General features: G+C 44.2%; 1 protein-coding gene across 1 annotated transcript in view; it reads left to right on the top strand.

The window, feature by feature from the left end:
• Positions 1-16665, top strand: part of LOC146026607 (coiled-coil domain-containing protein 24-like) — a 38861-nt gene extending 22196 nt beyond the window's left edge. The window contains exons 7-9 of the mRNA XM_083157418.1: positions 3728-3797; positions 14291-14402; positions 14545-16665. Coding sequence (XP_083013544.1) covers positions 3728-3797; positions 14291-14402; positions 14545-14980 — 618 coding nt within the window. The 3' untranslated portion in view covers positions 14981-16665. The remainder of the gene's footprint in view (positions 1-3727; positions 3798-14290; positions 14403-14544) is intronic.
• Positions 16666-17886: the final 1221 nt, after the last annotated feature.

Below are 17886 nucleotides of genomic sequence, written 5' to 3'. Positions count from 1 at the left end.
TCACTTGGAAGGTGCGGGCTGAACCCGGGTGTCACCCTTCGACACCAAAATGCTGACTTCTTCTCAGTGAAAGGGGCCTGGTGCTGCACTGTGACATTATGTGCAGCACTCTGCTCCTGTCATAGTGTAGGGGCCGCAGATTCTTCTGTCAGAGGACTGAGGCTGGAGACCCAGCATCAGATCACCAGTCGTGATGGTCCCAACACTTGATCACTCTATGCGAGCTATAGCTGACTCAGAATAGTCTTTGAATCTGTTCAGCCTTGTCAAGGAAATCTGCATAACCTGAGCTCGGGCTGGAGAGGTAGTCTCTGGGAGACTTGCCTACCTTTTTAAGGGGGCTGGGAGCGCCACCTAATTTTGGGAGGACTTCTGTCCTATCCGGGAGAGTAGGCAACTGTGGCTCATTGAGGTGCAAAGCATTAATAACATCAATTGTAATAAAATATTATTTACCCCTTCTCCAGGGAGGAGTCAGGAGAATTCGGGTGTTCCCTACTGACTGAAGCTTAGACATGTGAAAATCTCTCACTGTTGCACTGGCCCATAGGGGTTCATGGGAATCCCAGCAGAGTCCCACTACTTTATTGGGTCAATGGTCTCTAAAGGCTGGCCACACCTCCTGTGCTGGCTGGCCACACCTTTTAAACGTGCCCCAGTATAACACTGGTCACACAGAATCAGGATGCCACAGCACGTAGGGGGCGATACAGTCCCTATGAATTTGCAGCCCTGGCGATTAGTTGAGGACTATGCATGCACGAGCACGGCAAGCGATGGCCTGTGATCACAGCAGACCATACGATGACTGACTGATTGACTGATTGACAGCCAGACACCGTTTGTGGATGGCCACCCAGCATTTTCTGGGAGTGCTGCACAAAATTCCAACCCCTGTACAGTTTCCAAGTTACTGGGGATCATTGTAGCTGTCAGTCACACCCAGAGTCAGGAGTTACAGCACACAGCCCCTACTGGAGTGATTATTAGTTTCCCTGTACAGTTTCCAAGTTACTGGTGATCATTGTAGCTGTCAGTCACACCCAGAGTCAGGAGTTACAGCACACAGCCCCTACTGGAGTGATTATTAGTTTCCCTGTACTGTATCCCAGTTACTGGGGATCATTGTAGCTGTCAGTCACACCCAGAGTCAGGATGTCACAGCACACCACAGCCCCTACTGGAGGGATTATTAGTTTCCGTGTACAATATCCCAGTTACTGGGGATCATTGTAGATGTCAGTCACTCCCAGAGTCAGGATGTCACAGCACACAGCCCCTACTGGAGTGATTATTAGTTTCCCTGTACTGTATCCCAGTTACTGGGGATCATTGTAGCTGTCAGTCACACCCAGAGTCAGGAGTTACAGCACACAGCCCCTACTGGAGTGATTATTAGTTTCCCTGTACTGTATCCCAGCTACTGGGGATCATTGTAGCTGTCAGTCACACCCAGAGTCAGGATGTCACAGCACACAGCCCCTACTGGAGGGATTATTAGTTTCCCTGTACTGTATCCCAGCTACTGGGGATCATTGTAGCTGTCAGTCACACCCAGAGTCAGGATGTCACAGCACACAGCCCCTACTGGAGTGATTATTAGTTTCCCTGCACTGTATCCCAGTTACTGGCATCATTGTAGCTGTCAGTCACTCCCAGAGTCAGGATGACACAGCACACAGCCCCTACTGGAGTGATTATTAGTTTCCCTGCACTGTATCCCAGTTACTGGGGATCATTGTAGCTGTCAGTCACACCCAGAGTCAGGAGTTACAGCACACAGCCCCTACTGGAGTGATTATTAGTTTCCCTGTACTGTATCCCAGTTACTGGGGATCATTGTAGCTGTCAGTCACACCCAGAGTCAGGATGTCACAGCACACCACAGCCCCTACTGGAGGGATTATTAGTTTCCCTGTACAATATCCCAGTTACTGGGGATCATTGTAGCTGTCAGTCACTCCCAGAGTCAGGATGTCACAGCACACAGCCCCTACTGGAGTGATTATTAGTTTCCCTGTACTGTATCCCAGTTACTGGGGATCATTGTAGCTGTCAGTCACACCCAGAGTCAGGAGTTACAGCACACAGCCCCTACTGGAGTGATTATTAGTTTCCCTGTACTGTATCCCAGCTACTGGGGATCATTGTAGCTGTCAGTCACACCCAGAGTCAGGATGTCACAGCACACAGCCCCTACTGGAGAGATTATTAGTTTCCCTGTACTGTATCCCAGCTACTGGGGATCATTGTAGCTGTCAGTCACACCCAGAGTCAGGATGTCACAGCACACAGCCCCTACTGGAGTGATTATTAGTTTCCCTGCACTGTATCCCAGTTATTGGCATCATTGTAGCTGTCAGTCACTCCCAGAGTCAGGATGACACAGCACACAGCCCCTACTGGAGTGATTATTAGTTTCCCTGCACTGTATCCCAGTTACTGGGGATCATTGTAGCTGTCAGTCACACCCAGAGTCAGGAGTTACAGCACACAGCCCCTACTGGAGTGATTATTAGTTTCCCTGTACTGTATCCCAGCTACTGGGGATCATTGTAGCTGTCAGTCACACCCAGAGTCAGGATGTCACAGCACACAGCCCCTACTGGAGGGATTATTAGTTTCCCTGTACTGTATCCCAGCTACTGGGGATCATTGTAGCTGTCAGTCACACCCAGAGTCAGGATGTCACAGCACACAGCCCCTACTGGAGTGATTATTAGTTTCCCTGCACTGTATCCCAGTTACTGGCATCATTGTAGCTGTCAGTCACTCCCAGAGTCAGGATGACACAGCACACAGCCCCTACTGGAGTGATTATTAGTTTCCCTGCACTGTATCCCAGTTACTGGGGATCATTGTAGCTGTCAGTCACACCCAGAGTCAGGAGTTACAGCACACAGCCCCTACTGGAGTGATTATTAGTTTCCCTGTACTGTATCCCAGCTACTGGGGATCATTGTAGCTGTCAGTCACACCCAGAGTCAGGATGTCACAGCACACAGCCCCTACTGGAGGGATTATTAGTTTCCCTGTACTGTATCCCAGCTACTGGGGATCATTGTAGCTGTCAGTCACACCCAGAGTCAGGATGTCACAGCACACAGCCCCTACTGGAGTGATTATTAGTTTCCCTGCACTGTATCCCAGTTACTGGCATCATTGTAGCTGTCAGTCACTCCCAGAGTCAGGATGACACAGCACACAGCCCCTACTGGAGTGATTATTAGTTTCCCTGCACTGTATCCCAGTTACTGGGGATCATTGTAGCTGTCAGTCACACCCAGAGTCAGGATGTCACAGCACACAGCCCCTACTGGAGTGATTATTAGTTTCCCTGTACTATATCCCAGTTACTGGTGATCATTGTAGCTGTCAGTCACACCCAGAGTCAGGATGTCACAGCACACAGCCCCTACTGGAGTGATTATTAGTTTCCCTGTACTGTATCCCAGTTACTGGGGATCATTGTAGCTGTCAGTCACTCCCAGAGTCAGGATGTCACAGCACACAGCCCCTACTGGAGGGATTATTAGTTTCCTGTACTGTATCCCAGTTACTGGGAATCATTGTAGCTGTCAGTCACACTCAGGATGCTATAACACACAGATTCCTGGACAGCCCGCACCTCGCACATACATTTTGCCTGACATCTGTAGATTCTCCTCTCTATACTCAGTGTAGATAGTTGGACTTATTGAGCAGACTCCTCCTCTTCCCATTACAGCATTGCCTAGAGGAAGACTATCTGGATGCAGAGGATGCACAGACGCCGCTGCCTGAGCCCTCGCTGACAGGTAATGAGAACAATCTCTTACATACTGGGTAACATGGTTAGGATGGGGGGAGACAGCGCTTACATTGATGACAAAATAAGGTAAATTATAAAAAGCAATTTAATAATACAATACACATACAAATAGATAAAATGTAGTAAAAGGCACACAGAGGTGGGGGGAGGGAAGGGGAAATTGAAAGCTGCAACCACTTGATGAATTCACCTTTTGAAAGTCCACAGTTCAGTGTGTGACTAGGAGATGAAAAGGAGAGGATTGACCTCTATGCCTGGCCAAAGCGGTGTCTCGCTGGTACTTCCTCCAATTTGGTGTTGGGGGTATCAGTCCTCCCAGTTGGAATATCAGAAGTGAGATGGAGTATCCGCAGAGTAACCCCGGGTGGGTGTTTAGATAGGCTGGCTTGCCTTCCAATAGATGGTAACCTCACTCCGGTCAAATTGGCTGTAGGTGAAGGCAAAACTGGGTCTCCTGTCAACTTAGTAGGTAGTTGGTGATAGTGGCTGGATGGCAGCAGGGGTGGGTGGGCAATCAAGGTGCCTGGGCCAACGCGTTTCGCCGCTAGGAGCAGCTTTTTCAAGGTGGTTATTACTAGGCACAGGTAGGGGTATATATACCTGAAGTAATGGATCAGGCAGGTACACCTGTGTGTAAACAATTAACTTAACAATGTTAAGAAACCATTAAAAACATACCTTAATAGGAGCAGGAGACAGAGCTTAGTATATATGGAATATGTAGATGTAAAAACGAGTATTGCTTATATGATAAAACTGTTATTTTAGTCTGAAGTGCTCCGACCGGCGTCATGAGACTTCCGGTTACGCACTTCCGGTATTCGCGTGGAGCGCATGTGGAACGCACAGCGCTGTTAGAACAGCGCTATGCGGATGCTGAATCAGAGAGGAACACCATAGTATATGGTGTAATAGAGCGTAGGTAGTAAATTATGGTTATGTACGCATATTAAATAGTCACACTGGAGACGTGGGCTATTAGAAAGCATTATGTTAGGGCGGGTGTAACCAAGAACAGTGTCCCTTATTTGAGGGGAAACAAAGCTCTTCCTCTATAGGGGCCTGATTCAGCTAGTTATCACATGCAATCCACTCGAAGGAAGGAACAGGCTGGGACTTTATATAAAGCATACAATTTCAACACTTATATATTGAGATTCAAGCAAATGCTAACAAATAGTGTTAAATAACGTTATCTAGTAGATTATAGTTAAATTAAATGTAAATAGGAGCAGGTACACGTACATATATTATCGAATACAGAAAAGAACAAATAATTATCATAATTGGTACATAACAGAAAAATTAATATATAATATAAATATTATTAGTGATATAATCTAGTGTCCATAGAGAGAATGAAAAAAGATTATACTTTTACTCAAGTTGAACTTTTACTCAGGTGACAGTAATGACAAGAGTACCAACAAATATGGAGCGATCTTAGATATTGTTGCTGATGAGATAAAGAATAATGAATGAATAAATAAAACATGAAAAGGTAGAGAGGAAATCCTCTAGGCTTATTTATATGAGGTAACCATAATAATGGAAAGAAAAAGGAAAAATATGCAGTAAAATTATACTATAATACAGAATTCAGCTCGACTGCCTCGTTTAGGCCCTCCGGATGAATGGTGTGCAGTTGGAACATCCAAAAGACCTCTTGCCTACTAAGCTTTTTGAACCTGTCGCCACCTCGGTGGGTTTTAGATACAGATTCCAAGCCAATTATACTCAGTCCCTTAGGGTCACCTGCGTGGAATTCTGCAAAATGTCTTGATATGCTGTGTGTAGGGATCTGTTTTTTTATGTTTCTGCGGTGCTCCAGGAAGCGTACTTTGAGGGCTCGTGTAGTACGGCCTACGTATCCTAGGCCGCAAGGACATTGTAAAAAGTATATTGCATATTTGGTATTACAATTAATAAAGGTATCGATTTTATAGTGTTTACCTTCCCTATTCACAATCTCATAATTCGATTTTTTTGGGATATGGTTACAGGTGATACACCTATTGGCTCCACATTTATAAAAACCTTTTTGTTTTTGCCCTAACCAGATGGTTGTGGGCATCTCAGTAGGGGTGTCCTTGATGGGTTTTAGAAAACTAGGGGCTAACATATTTTTTAATGAGCGATTCTTTTTAAATACAAAGCGGGGATTGGTGGGTAATATGTCTACCAACAGGGGGTCTTGCTTAAGGATGTTATAGTTTTTATCTATAATTTTACGGATTGCCGTAGAGTGTGTATTAAAGGTGGAGATGAACATGACTTGGCTCTGATTAGAATTGGTATCTCCTTCTTTCTGACTTTTATTTTTATTTTGATACTTTAGAAGGTTCTTTCTATCCAGAGTTAATACTTCAGAAAGGGACTGATCGATTAAAGCTTTAGGGTAGCCCCTTTGTAGAAAGGACATTTTCATGTCCTCTGCTTGTTGGTTAAAGGATTTCAGGTCGGAGCAGTTCCTATACAATCTAAGGAACTGTCCCTTAGGTATACCCTTCTTCCAGGGGGGGTAATGAGCGCTACTATAGTGTAGGTAGGCGTTTGCACCAACTTCCTTAGTGTAGTTGGAGGTGATAATAGTGTCACCTTCAGCCACGAGGGTCACATCCAGGAAGGAAATCCGCCTGGGATCAAGGTGGTGAGTGAAGGATAAATTATAGGGGTTGGTATTAAGGTGATCAACAAAAGAAAGTGCTGAAGTGGGGGTCCCATCCCAAATAATAAACAGGTCATCGATGTAACGGCCATAGAGGACCAGGTTCGCCCCGAAGGGGCTGTCCCAAATTAGATGTTGCTCCACCTCCCCCATATAGAGGTTGGCGTAACTCGGAGCGAACCTGGTCCCCATGGCCGTCCCCATCACCTGCAAGAAAAAGGTGTCTTGAAACAAAAAATAGTTGTGCTCTAGAATATAACTAATAGAATCTGTGATGAAACGCTGGTGTTTCTCCCCCAGGTCCCCATCAGACACCAGTCTCCTAGCTATAACTTCCCTACCAAGTTTATGAGGGATGTTCGAGTATAAACTCGCAACATCTAAGGTGAGAAATGAATATGAATTTTTCCATTGAATATTTTGAACTAATTGCAAAAAATGAATGGTGTCTTTGATGTGGGACCTGAGGGTAGAAACCCTTGGCTGAAGAAAGGAATCGACATAAAAGGAGAGGTTGGAAGAAAGTGAATTAATACCAGAAATAATAGGTCGACCCGGGGGTGAAGTGAGGGACTTGTGAATTTTGGGGAGGTGATAGTAAATGGGAGTGAGGGGATGTTCGCAGAAAAGAAAGCGGAGTTCCTCCCTGGAGATGACCCCATCGCTGAATGCATTTTTCAATAGTTCGAAGAGTATAGAACTAAATTCTTTAGTGGGGTCCTTATCAAGGGTGGTGTAGAAATTGGGATCATAGAGCTGTCTATTGGCCTCCAGGATATAATCCTGGCGGTCCTGAATAACTATCCCTCCCCCTTTGTCGGCCTCTCTTATTATCACTGAGGTATCCTTCATCAATTTCTTGAGGGCCTGTTGTTCATTTCTTTTAAGGTTGGATTTTTTTACCTCTATTTTGGGGTTAATGTTCTGACACATATTTTTAAAATCGCCCAGAGTGGTCTTATAAAATGATTCAACATTAGACCCCTTGGATTTTAGGGGATAAAAATCCGATTTTAGTTTAAATTTTTCCCTAGAAATATCGTAAATTTTTGTGGGTTCCGGATTTTCGGACCCAATTTCCTCAAGCAGCTCCGTAAGGGCTGCGAGGGCTGGCATATCCCCAGTAACAGTATATAACAGTTTTATCATATAAGCAATACTCGTTTTTACATCTACATATTCCATATATACTAAGCTCTGTCTCCTGCTCCTATTAAGGTATGTTTTTAATGGTTTCTTAACATTGTTAAGTTAATTGTTTACACACAGGTGTACCTGCCTGATCCATTACTTCAGGTATATATACCCCTACCTGTGCCTATTAATAACCACCTTGAAAAAGCTGCTCCTAGCGGCGAAACGCGTTGGCCCAGGCACCTTGATTGCCCACCCACCCCTGCTGCCATCCAGCCACTATCACCAACTACCTACTAAGTTGACAGGAGACCCAGTTTTGCCTTCACCTACAGCCAATTTGACCGGAGTGAGGTTACCATCTATTGGAAGGCAAGCCAGCCTATCTAAACACCCACCCGGGGTTACTCTGCGGATACTCCATCTCACTTCTGATATTCCAACTGGGAGGACTGATACCCCCAACACCAAATTGGAGGAAGTACCAGCGAGACACCGCTTTGGCCAGGCATAGAGGTCAATCCTCTCCTTTTCATCTCCTAGTCACACACTGAACTGTGGACTTTCAAAAGGTGAATTCATCAAGTGGTTGCAGCTTTCAATTTCCCCTTCCCTCCCCCCACCTCTGTGTGCCTTTTACTACATTTTATCTATTTGTATGTGTATTGTATTATTAAATTGCTTTTTATAATTTACCTTATTTTGTCATCAATGTAAGCGCTGTCTCCCCCCATCCTAACCATTGTATTTTCTATAGGGACTGACAACCCCTTTTTTGACAGCTGCTGGCAGTAACAACTCATACAGGCGCTCCTCCAGTTACCTAGGTAACTGTTTCTTTCTATTGTTTTCTTAGTCGAGTGCGGAGCAGACAGTATGAGTTGCTTTGCTAACTTTGATGACAGAATGAGCAGGAGACAAGCTTATTTTTCCCGATGGGAACAACCTGTCTTTGAAAAAGACAATGCTAATTATGAATTAAGAGATGATTTTGTGAATTTGGAAAAACTGTTGAAAACCGAATTGAGACACTGGCTGGACAATACGAATTTACAAAAATATTTAGATAAAAATATCATTCCAAGAGGTTTGCGATTGTTCAAACCCTCTATTTTCCAGCCGGAGTCTGAATTCCAAAATGAATGGGAACAAACTTTGGACAGATGTTCAATTGAACTCATGAAAGTAGTGATTAGGTATAGGAAGATACAGGCAGATAAGACAATAGAAGAAATAAACAAATTGAAACTCAAAATGGATGTATACAAGCAGACCAAGGAGTATAAAGAGAGAGATGAGAGCACAAACGATAAGATAACAAAGTTTGAACAATCTGTGGTTGAAATGAAAAGTAAAAAATTCAGAAGAGATTTAGAGGATTACAAACATGGTACAGTGAGGTCCTATAGGGATAAAGATAAAAATAGAAACAAGAGAGAGGATACGGATCCCAACTATATACCTATCTCTTCCGTGAGACGGTTTCCGGAGAGAAAACAATATAGGAAAAAATCCTTCTCAAAACAAAATTATTCAGGGAGGAAGTACTCAGGTGACTATTCACGAAGATCCCGAGTTCAGCCCGATTCACAGACCCTCGATAAACACCGTCAAACTATCTATAATACCAACTGCCCCTCAATGCAAAGGGAAAGAACAAATCCCCCCATTACACAAGAGATAAGATCTTTGGGAGCACGCCCTAAAAACCCATTGCCTACTAGAAACCAGCGAACAGAACAGGAGGAGGTTTTTTTAGACCAGAGACACCTAGCACAAGGGGAGTCCAACCCGCACAGGGAACCAAACTTAGGAACCCCCAAAAGGGGAAGAAGTTACGACTCCGAGGACGAAGGGGGGGAAAAAAGGAGAGAGAGAAGAAACTAAAAACTAAATTTAGCAAAAAACAGTCAGTCTTTAACATCTCATCTAAAATTCTCTCACCATCAGAAATAACACTCCTTGAAAAAGGGTTAAAATATTCTCCAACAGCACCCCCCAATATATTCGACCTTTTCGTCGAACTGAATAGGTTTATCAGAGGACTCTGCCGGAAAAGGTATTTTGCGCGCCAAATTCTTTATAAAAATAAGGACGAAGCAGCGGCTATTATACTTGATCAAGGGGATATGCCAGCCCTCGCAGCCCTTACGGAGCTGCTTGAGGAAATTGGGTCCGAAAATCCGGAACCCACAAAAATTTACGATATTTCTAGGGAAAAATTTAAACTAAAATCGGATTTTTATCCCCTAAAATCCAAGGGGTCTAATGTTGAATCATTTTATAAGACCACTCTGGGCGATTTTAAAAATATGTGTCAGAACATTAACCCCAAAATAGAGGTAAAAAAATCCAACCTTAAAAGAAATGAACAACAGGCCCTCAAGAAATTGATGAAGGATACCTCAGTGATAATAAGAGAGGCCGACAAAGGGGGAGGGATAGTTATTCAGGACCGCCAGGATTATATCCTGGAGGCCAATAGACAGCTCTATGATCCCAATTTCTACACCACCCTTGATAAGGACCCCACTAAAGAATTTAGTTCTATACTCTTCGAACTATTGAAAAATGCATTCAGCGATGGGGTCATCTCCAGGGAGGAACTCCGCTTTCTTTTCTGCGAACATCCCCTCACTCCCATTTACTATCACCTCCCCAAAATTCACAAGTCCCTCACTTCACCCCCGGGTCGACCTATTATTTCTGGTATTAATTCACTTTCTTCCAACCTCTCCTTTTATGTCGATTCCTTTCTTCAGCCAAGGGTTTCTACCCTCAGGTCCCACATCAAAGACACCATTCATTTTTTGCAATTAGTTCAAAATATTCAATGGAAAAATTCATATTCATTTCTCACCTTAGATGTTGCGAGTTTATACTCGAACATCCCTCATAAACTTGGTAGGGAAGTTATAGCTAGGAGACTGGTGTCTGATGGGGACCTGGGGGAGAAACACCAGCGTTTCATCACAGATTCTATTAGTTATATTCTAGAGCACAACTATTTTTTGTTTCAAGACACCTTTTTCTTGCAGGTGATGGGGACGGCCATGGGGACCAGGTTCGCTCCGAGTTACGCCAACCTCTATATGGGGGAGGTGGAGCAACATCTAATTTGGGACAGCCCCTTCGGGGCGAACCTGGTCCTCTATGGCCGTTACATCGATGACCTGTTTATTATTTGGGATGGGACCCCCACTTCAGCACTTTCTTTTGTTGATCACCTTAATACCAACCCCTATAATTTATCCTTCACTCACCACCTTGATCCCAGGCGGATTTCCTTCCTGGATGTGACCCTCGTGGCTGAAGGTGACACTATTATCACCTCCAACTACACTAAGGAAGTTGGTGCAAACGCCTACCTACACTATAGTAGCGCTCATTACCCCCCCTGGAAGAAGGGTATACCTAAGGGACAGTTCCTTAGATTGTATAGGAACTGCTCCGACCTGAAATCCTTTAACCAACAAGCAGAGGACATGAAAATGTCCTTTCTACAAAGGGGCTACCCTAAAGCTTTAATCGATCAGTCCCTTTCTGAAGTATTAACTCTGGATAGAAAGAACCTTCTAAAGTATCAAAATAAAAATAAAAGTCAGAAAGAAGGAGATACCAATTCTAATCAGAGCCAAGTCATGTTCATCTCCACCTTTAATACACACTCTACGGCAATCCGTAAAATTATAGATAAAAACTATAACATCCTTAAGCAAGACCCCCTGTTGGTAGACATATTACCCACCAATCCCCGCTTTGTATTTAAAAAGAATCGCTCATTAAAAAATATGTTAGCCCCTAGTTTTCTAAAACCCATCAAGGACACCCCTACTGAGATGCCCACAACCATCTGGTTAGGGCAAAAACAAAAAGGTTTTTATAAATGTGGAGCCAATAGGTGTATCACCTGTAACCATATCCCAAAAAAATCTAATTATGAGATTGTGAATAGGGAAGGTAAACACTATAAAATCGATACCTTTATTAATTGTAATACCAAATATGCAATATACTTTTTACAATGTCCTTGCGGCCTAGGATACGTAGGCCGTACTACACGAGCCCTCAAAGTACGCTTCCTGGAGCACCGCAGAAACATAAAAAAACAGATCCCTACACACAGCATATCAAGACATTTTGCAGAATTCCACGCAGGTGACCCTAAGGGACTGAGTATAATTGGCTTGGAATCTGTATCTAAAACCCACCGAGGTGGCGACAGGTTCAAAAAGCTTAGTAGGCAAGAGGTCTTTTGGATGTTCCAACTGCACACCATTCATCCGGAGGGCCTAAACGAGGCAGTCGAGCTGAATTCTGTATTATAGTATAATTTTACTGCATATTTTTCCTTTTTCTTTCCATTATTATGGTTACCTCATATAAATAAGCCTAGAGGATTTCCTCTCTACCTTTTCATGTTTTATTTATTCATTCATTATTCTTTATCTCATCAGCAACAATATCTAAGATCGCTCCATATTTGTTGGTACTCTTGTCATTACTGTCACCTGAGTAAAAGTTCAACTTGAGTAAAAGTATAATCTTTTTTCATTCTCTCTATGGACACTAGATTATATCACTAATAATATTTATATTATATATTAATTTTTCTGTTATGTACCAATTATGATAATTATTTGTTCTTTTCTGTATTCGATAATATATGTACGTGTACCTGCTCCTATTTACATTTAATTTAACTATAATCTACTAGATAACGTTATTTAACACTATTTGTTAGCATTTGCTTGAATCTCAATATATAAGTGTTGAAATTGTATGCTTTATATAAAGTCCCAGCCTGTTCCTTCCTTCGAGTGGATTGCATGTGATAACTAGCTGAATCAGGCCCCTATAGAGGAAGAGCTTTGTTTCCCCTCAAATAAGGGACACTGTTCTTGGTTACACCCGCCCTAACATAATGCTTTCTAATAGCCCACGTCTCCAGTGTGACTATTTAATATGCGTACATAACCATAATTTACTACCTACGCTCTATTACACCATATACTATGGTGTTCCTCTCTGATTCAGCATCCGCATAGCGCTGTTCTAACAGCGCTGTGCGTTCCACATGCGCTCCACGCGAATACCGGAAGTGCGTAACCGGAAGTCTCATGACGCCGGTCGGAGCACTTCAGACTAAAATAACAGTTTTATCATATAAGCAATACTCGTTTTTACATCTACATATTCCATATATACTAAGCTCTGTCTCCTGCTCCTATTAAGGTATGTTTTTAATGGTTTCTTAACATTGTTAAGTTAATTGTTTACACACAGGTGTACCTGCCTGATCCATTACTTCAGGTATATATACCCCTACCTGTGCCTATTAATAACCACCTTGAAAAAGCTGCTCCTAGCGGCGAAACGCGTTGGCCCAGGCACCTTGATTGCCCACCCACCCCTGCTGCCATCCAGCCACTATCACCAACTACCTACTAAGTTGACAGGAGACCCAGTTTTGCCTTCACCTACAGCCAATTTGACCGGAGTGAGGTTACCATCTATTGGAAGGCAAGCCAGCCTATCTAAACACCCACCCGGGGTTACTCTGCGGATACTCCATCTCACTTCTGATATTCCAACTGGGAGGACTGATACCCCCAACACCAAATTGGAGGAAGTACCAGCGAGACACCGCTTTGGCCAGGCATAGAGGTCAATCCTCTCCTTTTCATCTCCTAGTCACACACTGAACTGTGGACTTTCAAAAGGTGAATTCATCAAGTGGTTGCAGCTTTCAATTTCCCCTTCCCTCCCCCCACCTCTGTGTGCCTTTTACTACATTTTATCTATTTGTATGTGTATTGTATTATTAAATTGCTTTTTATAATTTACCTTATTTTGTCATCAATGTAAGCGCTGTCTCCCCCCATCCTAACCATTGTATTTTCTATAGGGACTGACAACCCCTTTTTTGACAGCTGCTGGCAGTAACAACTCATACAGGCGCTCCTCCAGTTACCTAGGTAACTGTTTCTTTATACTGGGTAACATCATTACTGATAAGTGATTAGCTGGTCAGTGTCCTTGTGGTAGAATGTGGGCTCCCCATGTACACAGCCCAACTCTCCTGTCCGGTTATGAGGAGCAGACAATCCCGGCTCCCTCCTGCTGTGGGGTCTGCACGGAGGATATCTGCTGCCCATGCAGAGCTGAACCAATGGGGCTATTGCCTGTGGGTGCCATCTGCCGCTGCGTCCTCTCAGATCCCACGCTTTGTGCAGGTCTCTTAGGTCACCCGCCAGTGAGCGCTGCAGCCAGGTGCTACCTGTGAGTCTCTGCACACGTCAGGGATATAGAGTACGGGGAGTAGAATTATATAACAGTCACCATCTATAAGTGAAAGTCTCTACAAGCAGCGTGATCTGAATAACGTAGTGCAACGCTAAGCTATTGCTATTGGCTGGAGCAGTAGATCTTCAGTCAGCCAATCAGCAGTGGCAGCATAGTTGTGCCAGTATCGTCCTCGTCATCACTGGGTATATATACAGCATCCACAAGGCTCCCTGACAGGCGAGTCCACCATACCGTGGCGTGAGGAGTTGGCAGTTATAGATTCTCACCAATCCTGATCCCGCAATAGAGCGATTTCGTGCAGTAGCCGCACCGCTTCCTTCCCCTTCTCTACGGGAATTATCAGCCACTTATTCTGGGTTCTTCTCCAGAGCTGAAGGAGGAGCGGAGAACCATAGAGAGGGACCTGCAACTAGACCAGCTGCCAGCCACTCCTGCACAGTCCTCCAAGATGGTGTCTACCAGGGGCACAAAGCCCACAAGGTAATAGTGAGCGTGTTCTGCCTGTGTACTGCTGTGTGTTCTGGTGATCCTGTTTATTTGTCTGACTTGTACGCCGTACGACCATCACATAGAACCATTTCCCATAGACATCAGACTGAGTGTTCTTACCTCTCTGCTCCAGGTTACCGGACAATGGAAGGAGATGCTCTACGGGGGATCAGGGCTCTAGGTTGTCCCAAAAGATACCACTGACTTCCGGATTACCTCAATACGAAGCCTACTTGGCTCCATGTCCTCCAGATTCCAAGGGGAAAATGAACAAGATCTCTACAGTGCTGGGGCCCCCAAGTTCTACCCTGCCCCGATCTCTGATGAAGCTCCCAGGCCCTGAGGCTGCCCATGAACTTATGAACCTGTCTGGCCTAGAACGGATATCCCATAACTCTGGCCTGGGCCCAGCTGGAGCTCTGGCTGACATATATGGTAAACCATCCACCCTGAACGCTCAGTCCGGATCAGATACTGTGTACCTCCCTATACCTCCTCCCCTGCATAGGCCGACCAGCAGGAGCTCCGGGCCTTCCTTCCGCAGAGTGAGGACACAGCTGCCTTCCTGAGCACAGAAACAGGTCACCCGCAGGGGCAGTACTCGTGTACCAGTGACATTGAGGGTACAAGCCACATAGTCACCAGCCACAGCGGGAACATACTATGTCCTATTGTTTCATGTTAAATGAGATCTTCACAGGTGAATAGAAAGTTATTTGTCAGAGTGTCATTACAGACAGGGCGTTACGCCTTATGGGACATGGATAGTGTTCATTCTAGCACCCTGCATCTATCAAACCTGTTCCTCTTCCCTGCCTGAACTGCCGCTCTCTTCTGTGCTGTTTCTAGCACAGTCTGGTCTGTATCTCAATACAGACCAGACTGTACTAGAAGCACCAAAGCAGACAGTGACACCCCAGGTAGGAAAGTGGAACTGCACAGGTTTGGAAGGGGGCAGGGTGCTACAATGATCACTATACTGATTGTGGTAATGACAGTAATGTGTGGAGATATGTTGTGTACACTAAGATAATCTCTGGTGTAGTTTCTGTGAGTATCGCTCCGTGGTTCCTGAGCCAGGTTCCAACGGGTGACACTCTGGGTGCAGTGTGTGTGAGGCGTTTCTACAGATAGAATTGGAGCAAATACTCATTTTGTCATCACAGTTGGCATTTTCTTATTGGTTGTTTTCTGGTGTGTTGTAATCTGTGAATCTCGGGATATGAAGTGCAGGACTCTGGTGTTGCGTCCCCTTCTGTCTGCGTCGCGTCCTCCCAGTTACCTGTTCTGTTTACTCTTGTCTCTCGTAATCAGAGGACAGAGCGGGCACCAGCAAGGACACAACATCAATACAAAATACTTGTCCATTCTCTGACACTCTCTGTATTAAATGGGGCCCTCATGAGATGGCTGACTTCAAGCCTGCATTACATTTGGGTGGGTTTTATTGTTTCTGTGCAGGGTAAATACTGGCTGCTTTGTTCTTACACTGCAATTTAGATTTCAGTTTGAACACTGCCCACCCAAATCTAGCTCTCTCTGCACATGTTACATCTGCCCCACCTGCAGTGCAGCATAATTTAACAAATTTGCCCTGCGATCAAGTCTGAATTAGGCCCATAATCCCCAATAAATTCCATGCAGAGGGAGGAGGAGCGTGCCGCATTGGGCTCAGTTGGATAGCCCCCCTGCAAAGCTACTGGCAATAGCAAATGAGTGCTGCTAATAGGATACTCCCTTGTCTGGCATATATGGAATCCAGCTGCGCTAAGGCCCATACACACTGGGCGACTTTGAGCTGAAAGCCGCCCAGTCCGGCACCATCGCTGGTGGCCACCGCTCATCTGTAGTATTACAAGCAGATGAGCGAGGAAGTGGACATCCGCCCACAACGGTGAAAATCGCTCAGTGTGTATGCGCCTTTAGAGGCGTCTTCATGCACCACTTTCCAGTACGCTATTTTATGTTTCCAGTATTGCAGGATAGATTATATCAGAAAACATGCAACTGAAATAACTTAGCTTACATCCTGCACTTGTGTGTTGAGGACACTGCTACTGAATTCTAAATGCAGTCTAAAATGTGACCACTAGAGGGCACCATCTGATTGAGATATACAGTACATACAGTATATTGTTCGTTTCTGTGGATGCAACTGTCTGCAGAGGGAGTTGGGTAGTGACGTCGCAGGCATTGGTGCACCTTATCTTTTGGAATAGACACTGAAACAAGATCATTGTATTACATGAAAAGGGCAGAGAAAATATTTATTTTCATGTTTTTATTCAATTAAACTTTCATTGAAATCGTGGGTTTGTCTTTATTTTATGTTCGGTTATTCTTCACCATAGCCTGTCACTAGATTGACCATAGGAAGGCTGACATAGGTCGACAGGCCTTAGCTTGACACAAGCATTAGGTCGACATGGGGAAGGTCCACAGTCAAAAGTTTGACATGGTTTTTTTCACGTGTTTTTTTTTCAGACTTGTGCCAACAGGTGGTATTTCATGGGTTTAGAATGGGTGTTGAGAAAACTGCGCCACAGACCGGTTGTTTGGTGGTAGCAGCTGGGTGCATGGGTACACCACTAAATACCCAGGTTGTGTGAACTAGAGCTAATAGGCGTGGGCATGCTGCGCTTACTTACCAAACCAAGAAGTCAACATACACGGTTATGGTAAAATAAAATGAGTATTTATTTAAACTGGTGACATAAATCTATTGTACAATAAAATATGTGACAATTATAGAATATAGTAGTTACAATTGACTACTGAGCAAAAGATTGAATTGGTTTTAAGAAAAAAAATATTTTATGAAAAAATGAGTGTTGTTTTAAAATGACATCTAATATCGGTATACAAACACAATGGGACTGGGGTCACAGGACACCACATAAATCTGAGTCCAGTACCGGTATGAAGTAGGTTGCAGCAATAAGCCGGGTATTTCATGCCCACACTAGGGCAAAACCATGAAAACCCCATGTCGACCTTTTGACTGTCAACCTAATGACCCTGTCGACCATCTGAAGCACACCCCATCTCATCCCCACCTTATACTACTACCTGCACATTCTACCAGGTACAGCTCCATCTTAGCTGCTCTAGCACCTCCCCATTGGTACATGGTGACTAGGTCGACAGTAAAAAGGTCAACATGCATTAGGGTCGTGAAAAAAACAATGTTGACCTTTTGACTGTCGACTTATGCTTCTGGGCGCTGCGGTTTCTGGGTGCATCGCATGTGATTTGCATGCGATGCACAGGCAGGAGTGCCGTGAAACTGCGCAAGTACCATCGCATCTGACTCAAATCGCATAATGTATAACACGAACAAAGAATCAATTTAAAACAGTTAAAGATTAATTAAGAACATGGAATCAATTGTAACCTGTGACACATTATTTAGGACAAATACAATTATTTAGTCGTCCTTAGGGAGAAGTGTCAGGGCGCGCAGGATACGATTACA

The sequence above is a fragment of the Crinia signifera genome, chromosome 8, assembly GCF_055691185.1.
Source record: "Crinia signifera chromosome 8, ASM5569118v1, whole genome shotgun sequence".
Classification (NCBI taxonomy): Eukaryota; Metazoa; Chordata; class Amphibia; order Anura; family Myobatrachidae; genus Crinia; species Crinia signifera.
Note: the sequence above shows the minus strand (reverse complement) of the source record. Positions and strands in the feature narration are given on the sequence as shown.